General features: G+C 40.0%; 1 protein-coding gene across 1 annotated transcript; it reads right to left on the bottom strand.

The window, feature by feature from the left end:
- Window positions 1-2,663: 2,663 nt before the first annotated feature.
- On the bottom strand, window positions 2,664-7,205 carry NIPAL1 (NIPA-like domain containing 1; the record flags this gene model as incomplete). The annotated part of the gene is made up of 5 exons (XM_010158151.1): window positions 2,664-3,262; window positions 3,392-3,552; window positions 5,279-5,369; window positions 5,830-5,886; window positions 6,939-7,205. Coding segments are annotated over 5 exons (1,175 nt in total), but the record flags the coding sequence as incomplete, so codon positions are not given.
- Between the last annotated feature and the right edge of the window lie 1,546 nt (window positions 7,206-8,751).

Raw genomic sequence — 8,751 nt, 5'->3', positions numbered from 1 at the left:
CAGTGGAAAATACATGATTTTTGCTTGGTACAAGTCAATTGACTGCCAGGAGTTGGTATAAAAAGAGCCCAGACCCTTCTCAAAGAAAATATTACTACATGTCTTTAAAAAACGCCAACACACACCCATTCAAGAATTAGACTGGTTGCTTTTTTGTACGAATAACCCATTTAGTCACACCAGAGTGATGACTGTACAAGCAAATAGAGGGGTCACCAGCTGTGCAAAAGGATCTCTTCTTCTCTTTTTAGGGTCAATCAATATTTTCTTCAGTTATTCTTCAATTTGTATGAGTAACTCACAGTGAAAAAGCAATGCGAGTTTTCTTAAAAGGTAAACTGTAAAGAAAACTTCATCTTCAGTCTTTTCATTAGCTGTATTATCTTTTTTTTTAACTATAAAGATTTTGTAGCTTGACTCTGGCCAATAAAGCCAATGTATCCTCTATGTTACCAAAGAAGTAATGAAACTGTTAATATATTTTCTTCTCTGAAGCTTTTTTAACACATGCATTTTAACAGCAAAGAGTTGCTGCAAGCCGCATCACTTGGGAAGCTGAAAAATATTCCAAAGCCCTATACACTGTCATTTTATTTTTAATGCAAGTATATTTTTTGTGAAAATGTGACTTTTGCTGGGCTACCATTTCTGCCACCTCCTGCACTACTGAATGCAAATTAATGTGAGCAGAAGAACTGGACACAATTATCAGTGTCGCATTTTTCAGATACGCTCTTCACTGTAAAAAAGAGGGTTTAGATATAAGGTGCAAGCAGTGGATTCAATTTCTACCTCTTTCTGTAGGTATCTCGACTACAAACTGAGCCAGGTGAAACAGAGGGTGCTTGTAATTCAGAAATACCTTTAAGCTAGTATCCCTAGAGTTACTTTCTAGTTTTTGATGGCTTCATTAGAAGCTATCATTAGAAATCATTATCAAGTGAGGTGTTTCACGAACACCTTTTAAAAAGGAAGTACTTAAACTTTGCACATGACAAACATGTATGAAGTATAGCAACACTGATATTTTCACAGCTAAATTATGAGTGTTCTCTTGCGGGACAGTTCGCCATCCACCCACAGCATCCACTTCTACTACACTCTATGCATGTCAGGGAATATGCAGCCTGCTTCATGAGGATGTTCTGCTTGGGATATATATCTCAGCTGATTAAAATCAGTTCTTAACTGCTGAGATGCTGGCGTCCTCTGGCAAAGGTTCTGGGCTCACACTCAAAAACCCAAGAACTGGAAATACCGCCTTTCTGACGAGCTCGCCATGACCCGCACATCTGATGGCTGAAGTGACTTTCTTGCTCACAAAGTGGCAACAAAGGGGATAGTAATGAGTAATCCGTGGACTGTGCGAGCTGTTTTTGTGAGATAAAGATCAGTGACCACAACTGAGGAGCACACTGGGGTACAGATACGAATCTTCAAGGCCTATGGCAGATTAAGAGCTAAAACATCTAATAGAGGCAAATATTCATTTTTAGAAAAGATGAAAAGGCCAAACTAAAACAAAAATGGTTTGAAGTTTCACATCCCTTGTTTACAGCCTTTCCTTTACGTGGTATTTTTAGAAAGAGCGCACAGATTGCAAAATGGATTTTGCTTTTATAACGGAATATAAAATAACAGGGCTGCTTTACTATTAAGAAACGATAGCTTTCTGGAAAACGAGAAAAAAATTTGAAAGGCTTAAATGGGTTTTGCTGAATAGACGGAAATATTAGGAATAAGTATGGAAATAAGTAGAGACCCTTCTTAAGCCTCAAAGTAGTATAAAACAGTGAAAATTCTTAAGTGCATATTTTGGGTTTTTTTCTGCCTTTGAATAATTTATTCTTTTATCTTATGTAATTTTTTAAAGCCAACAGCAACTGTGTTCAGGCCTCTAATGAATTTGATTTTTCTTAAAATGTAACTTGATCACAGTTTTGAAATAAAAGCTTCATGCACATCCAGGCATTTGCAATCCATCCGGGACTCCGAAGGTAGAAGGTCTAAGACTTTACTGTCAAAAAAAATGGATTTTGAAGGAGAATGTTTACCAAGAACCACATTTCATAAATTTTTTGGTGACTCCTCTTCAAGATTCAGTGGTAGGTCATAAAAAATTAAAAAAAACCCCGTGCATAAAATTTTATATTAAAAGCTAAAAGAGTTATTTTCTTCCTATCGCATTTCTAATTAATATCCTTCCAATTAAATCCTTCCACAAGACTATCTAAAAGTTTTCACGGCAATAAATTATAAAAATATGAAGAAAGCCTGAAATATTAAGGCCATTACTAAAAGAACAGCAGAGTGCTTGCCACTTCAGCAAGGATTATCTTTTATCATGATGGGAAAATTACGCTTTGTAAACACAGCTTACAAAGACCATCCTTTCCTGCTAAAATTCTCCAACAGGAGATGCTGTATAGAAAAGGTTGTTCATTGCCTGGCATACAAAGACCCTCAAGTTTCCGTTCGTCAAGTTAATGATTGAACATTTTTGCTCATTACTACCAAGAGCTGGCGCAGAGGCACGGCCCACACTTAACCGGCCTTACAGACCGTCTTCCAGAGGACTGCAGAAAAGAGCAGCGTTCTGGTATTCACAGATGGGCTGAGTCTGCAATTCATGATCCTTCAGCGATGAACACCGCTTGAGCGTTTCATTGACTGAATAACACGTTGTCCTCCTCATACGCCAAAGCTGGGTCTTCCATGCTCTCCAGTAAAGTGTGACCGTATTCACGGTGCGGTAACGATGGTTCTTTGGTAACAGTAGACATCAACTGACTCCAGGTGATATTAATATTTTTGAAAGCGTGCAGTAGAAAAACGCCTACGATGATACTGCAGAATCCACTCAGGGTTCCAATCATATCCCCCAGGTCCATACTACTCCACTCCTTGAACAGGATGATGGAGCATGCCACAACCGTCGTGGTGAAACACACGTAATAAATGGGCGTCACTAGAGACGTATTGAACACGTCCAGCGCCTTGTTGAGATAAGTGATCTGAGTGCTGACAGAGAGCACCAAGATGCCCACCAAAATGTAAACCAATGGATGTTGATAAACTGGTTCCCGCTCCAGCATCTGCTTAATGGCAATGCCCAGGCCTTTCACAGATGAGACAGAGAAGGCACCGATGAGCGAGCAAATCGAAATGTAGACCAGGATGTTTGTCTGACCCCTCCTTGGAGCCACGATAAAAATCAGCATGAGGGCAACAACTGTTAGGAGAACAGCAAACGTAACAAACACTGTAAGAAAGGGGAAGGGAAGAAGAGTAATGAGCCTGGGAGAAAATATCAGAACTCCATCCAGTTACCCAGTGCCCCGACCACTCCTCTATGAACTGTAGCACAAGTTCATTGCAATTGTATACAGACCTGGATCTTGCAGCTTGCTTTCCATCTCATCTAGTGAGGTGACCTCCTCCTCCTCAGGGGCGTGAATAACCATGACCGTTGACCCCAAGATGCTCAGTACACAGCCCAGCTTTCCATGAATATTCAGCTTCTCATTTAAAAAATAGGATGACAATATAGCACTGTTTGGCAAAATATAAAGAAAAGGTTCAGCCATTCAAAATCTTTCTGTGTAACATGACAGCAATTCAAAACCTCTTTTGAATTTGGATATATGGGAAACCAGCCTGAAACAATCAAATTTTAAGGAGCTTTGGAGGATGACTGGTCAGGGCCAAGGAGGTCAGGCCAGGCTTTAGGGTGGTCAGCAACCCTAATCCCTCTCCTTCAGGTTGTAAAGGGTCCAAAATGCTCAAGGAACTTCTGATTACGGATTGCCTGGGTCAGGTGTGTATCACACACCTGTAGATTGACCATACAAGCTGTTACTTTATTCCAAAAACGATTTAAAGCACTTAATTTGCCATTAGAACCAACCCACACCACTTTTGGACACTGTTCCTCATCTCTCCCCAAACTCTCACACCCAGGCACGGTTTCTGCCTGACTTGCCAGGCATCCCCCAAAAAGACGGAGAAGGCACATCTCCCCCGACAAAGACGACTGATCCCAGGCTCTCCAAGGGGCTCAAGATTTAACATAAAGCATAATAACAGGCCCCAAATAAGGCCATCTCAGATGGATTAGCCAGCTAGAGCTCAACTTTAGGCTTAACGTTATGTGGACACGCTCACAAATAGTTTTAAAATGGACTGATCTTATTACAGCTATTTTTTTCACACAAGGGCTTACAAGCTCACTGACATGAAGTTCTCATGACCTCTCTGTTTCATGAAAATTAGAGAGATTGCTATCCGCATCAGAGGGTTGTTAACGCTTGCGTTAACTGCTGCGAAGCACCAGCCAGTCTGCATCTACCTCCACGCTGATGCCAGCACATCTGTAGGTGACAGTTACCACGGTTTTGCTATGACAGAACAGCTGCCGTTTTAGCAGTTAGGTTACTGCAAACATCTTTAAAAAAAACCTCAAGCAAACGTGTCCCAGGTTGGTTTTAAACACAGTGCTTCATATAGAACACTCGGGTCTTGAAAGTAAGTGTTTAACATGTAAAATACAGTAATTCCATTTTGCTAATAGATTATTTCCCAGAAAGTTTGTTGTAAGCATAATTCACGGATTTTCTGCTTCTGTGATAGCCATATTGATGTACATGCTTAAGTACTTGGAAATCACTCGTTTCTTCATACAGAGGAAATAATGAGTGTTTGAAAGGCATTCATATTTCAGAAGAACCACAGATTTTAACTGAAGATATTAAAAAAGGTGAAATTTTCTTTGCCTTCCTGGACTTGGAAAAGACCAAACCAACTGAAAATGCTTACTAAGTGTGTCTTAATATGAAATTACTCCTATGAAAAATGAATGGGTTTAAAACATTTTAAACAGAGGATGACTGTATTTTCTTTTAAAGTTTTGTCACAGCTAAAGAACAAGATAACAATTTTTAAGAAAGCTTCAGTTCTCTAGGAAGAGACAAATTACAGCCTTCTACCACTCTGCATCAGCAGAATCCCTGGTATACACTGAAAAAAAACCCCTTTATAACGTATCTGAAAGGCGGTTGGGAAAGTCTTTGCAACAAGACTTCCTCATTCCCCTTACCCAGAAAATTCAGTTCTAAATACGTTCTAATAAGTTCTTTCCACCATGGAACAAAAAACACTTTTTGTCTATATATTGCTTTTAATTTTCTTATTAAAATTCTCTGCTTTCAGCCAAAGACAGTATTTCTCCTTCCCGCAGTCAATGGTTCATTTGTCAAGGTTTGCATCCAGTCTTACTAACCTTATGAGAACGCTCAGTGCACCCAAGGGGGTAACTAAGGTTGCAGGTGCGAAGGCATAGGCAGCAAAGTTTACAGCTTCTCCTAATCCCACTGCAGAAGAAAGAACATTTCAATCAGGCTGAAGGAGGGGAATAAAAGGCATACTATTATAAATATTTTGTACGCTAGCTATGATAGCAAAATTAAACCAAAACCTTTTTTCTACACTACATATGCAAATTTTCCTTTCAAAATTATCTAACTTCCTCTGGACATAACAAACGCTGAAGAAAGTTAAATACTTTTCCCCTAAGTGCTCCTAGAAGTTGGGCAGATTCAAACCCATTGCTTTTGACTGGATATTAAAGAAAAGGTTGTTATTCTTCAAAGAGTTTCAAAGAGCGAACACAGTATTTGGGAGATGGGATATCAGAACAGCTTCTGTCATAAAGGTGGTTGCAAAGACATTTCTTTTAAGTGAGGGGAGTTAAAAATCAGGGAACAAATCTATTTAAAACAATCTGCTTTATGAAGCATTTACATATGGGTAGAGAGGAAAACGGTGACTTACTTGAGAGCAATCCAGCCCACCAAAGCCATTCCTTTAGGTAAGAATATCCACCCTGTCCTGAAAGCAGAAAAAGTAACCTCATCTTAGAAGAAAGAGATCACTTTATTGTAATAAATGAAACTACAGCTTCACATTTGCATCTAGTCCTACAAAGTACTGAAAGCACACATTATCTGTTTGCGACGTGAAGAATATTTAGTTCGATTTTGACCGACATTTTTTATTAATTGTTCTACTGCTTTTTGACATGGACTTGTGAAAAATGGTATTTGAGTAAATACACATGCAGGAAAGTTCCAAGCAAAAGTAAAATGTCCACGGGGATTGTTGGTGAGCTTAAGAAACACTTCAAAGTGCTTTCCCAGGTCAGATCCAATATCTTCATACACTATCAGCTGTATTTTGGCTCTGCTTCTCTCTAAATTGAGAGAAATTAGAAAGAAAAATGCCACTGCATGGTTTAATTTGTTTTATATAAAACCTAAGTATATCAAACATTCAGTAACACTTTTTTTTTCAAATAACCAAATTCTCTGGTAGAGTATATTGCAAGAAACACAACAAACAAAACTGCTGATGCTATATATTTAAATCCATACAAAGGACTAGTCTATCAGGTTTTTTAAAAGCTCTCCACATTTTTCTACCCCTTCATCTGTTGACTTTGACGGAAAAATAGCTGTACTAACCATAGAAACTTTTGTAGTAAGTACTGCACTTCCTTTTTTAAAAAGAAGAACTAAATCTAGCTACCTTCTTAAGACTTTCCATCTCAGATGAGGGTGGGGGAGGGAAAGATGGGGGAAAAAAAGAGAGAGGCGTTTTGAAGGGTAAGGCAAAGGGAGAACTTTATTTGGTATCTAACTGCTTTCCAGGAGAAAATATCACCAGCTCACTATATTTAATACCCACCACTGCCCCCATAGCCCTAAGAATTCTGAAATCTCAGTCCCTGTAATCGCACCCTATTTCCATCCCTAGCTGATCACCGTTAAAGTACGACGGTTTTCAACTTAAACATGTGATTTGTGACTCAAACCTCGATTTTGCCAAATTGTAACAGCGGCGACTGTGTCTCCAGCCAGAGCAAGGTGGGCACCCCCACTTACCAGCTCGGGGGACTCCTTTCTCTGCCAGTTTCAGAAGTCCTTTCTTCTTCAGTATGAAACTAGAACCAATAAAGATACTGGAACCTATCGCCAAAGCCAAGCCAATGTAGAGCCGATATTTGCTTCCAGCAGGCGTGGAAACGCTCCGGTTTGTTTCGTTGAGAATCCCGTCCATAGAAGCAAGGAGAGAAGAGCAGGACTCAGACACGTTGATGATCTGGCACCATGCTTGGCAGGAGTCATGGCAAGCAAAAGAGAGCACAGCACCTGGGAGGAGAAAGAGAAGGACAAGGGATTCATGAACCAGGCACAGCTTTGAAGGAGCCCTGTCCTAGCATTCCTCACTCCCTTCCACGCCTTCCCAGAGCGCTTGTCATTTCTGACCATGCAAATAAAAAAATGACCATGCAAAATCCACGTAACACACACAACACTGCCCCAGGTCATGATCCACCCCTGTAATTCACAGGTGCACACATTAGATTATATATATTTTCTGCACTACATTGGTTCAGTCAAGCAATTAGGGCAATACCAAGGAATGGAACAATAAAATGTTATCTTCAATGTAAAATTCAATTGAAATCACAAAAGCTAACCTGAAACCTCAAGAAGAAAGGGCTCCTTTCTGTTGTACAGAGCCCACATCCCCAGTATATAAACATATAGCCAAATCCATGATTTCAGACTTTGCCTGTTAGAATAAGCCTGATGTTATTCCAGGCTTCTGCTTTCACAGAAAGATTTGGAAACAGCAAATAAAAAATAGAAGGAAAAATTTTAAAATCTATATGGGGAGTAAACCCTTGCTGCATACAGGTACTAATACATTTTATTAAAATTGTTAAGTGACTACTGTGTGAGCCATATCTTCTTTAACCAATCACAAAATTTTGAGGTGGAGGCTTCATTACAACTCACAGCAATTTTCATCTAACCTCAACAACCCCTGGCTGGTGGAAGGCCACAGCCTGCAATGCACGATCCCTCTGGATATCCCTCCGGTTATCCCTGCGGCACAGCTATAGTGCCAGGTCATCCGGAGCTACGGCTCCAGCTCTGCACTCTCAGACAGCCAAGCCTTACCAGCATCGCTCTGATGACAGCCCCCTGTGGCAATGGCACCAGCTTAGACATGTTTATTATGGGAAGAAGAGGTACTGCATTTCCAAGAACAACAGGAGTCGTTACTTTGCACAGAGAAGCAGGGGACAGGCAGCAATGCTGCACAGGGCTTAGAGTGGCCTAGGCGGACGTTTCAGTTTCTCATGGTAGACAGCAGCACAAACCAGCGTGGATCAGAGAATCTAGGCTGGAATAGCTTTTAAGGACAACATTTTTGGAAAGAAAGGTTTTGTTGTGAAGACACGTTAAAATATGAAACAGCTGGTACAGAAGTACAAAAGCTGTGTCCATTGTGATTCATTTGAAGCATTGGATGCAACAAATAATTCTGCTGTCCATGTTTCCCCTGTAATTAAAATGACACATGAAGGATTAATCCTGCTAAGTGGCACCATCAGTAACACACTCACTTCTTTCCCAACTGAAAAAAACACTTGGAGACTTGGTAGAAAGGGATGTGCTCCTGCGTCTGTTCGTACCTAAGCTCTGGAAATATTAATGTTCTGTCAAAAATACTTCATTGCACCAATAACAATATACAGCCTTGGACAAGTCAACTAATAGTGATTAGGAAGGGATATTTAAAATACCACAAATATTAAAAATGGTATGAAATTTGACAGCATATCTTCATTTGCAGCTGACAATGCTGACACTAACACCGGGAGATACAACCCTTTACAAATAA

The sequence above is a fragment of the Eurypyga helias genome, unplaced genomic scaffold, assembly GCF_000690775.1.
Source record: "Eurypyga helias isolate BGI_N326 unplaced genomic scaffold, ASM69077v1 scaffold42618, whole genome shotgun sequence".
Lineage (NCBI taxonomy): Eukaryota > Metazoa > Chordata > Aves > Eurypygiformes > Eurypygidae > Eurypyga > Eurypyga helias.
Note: the sequence above shows the minus strand (reverse complement) of the source record. Positions and strands in the feature narration are given on the sequence as shown.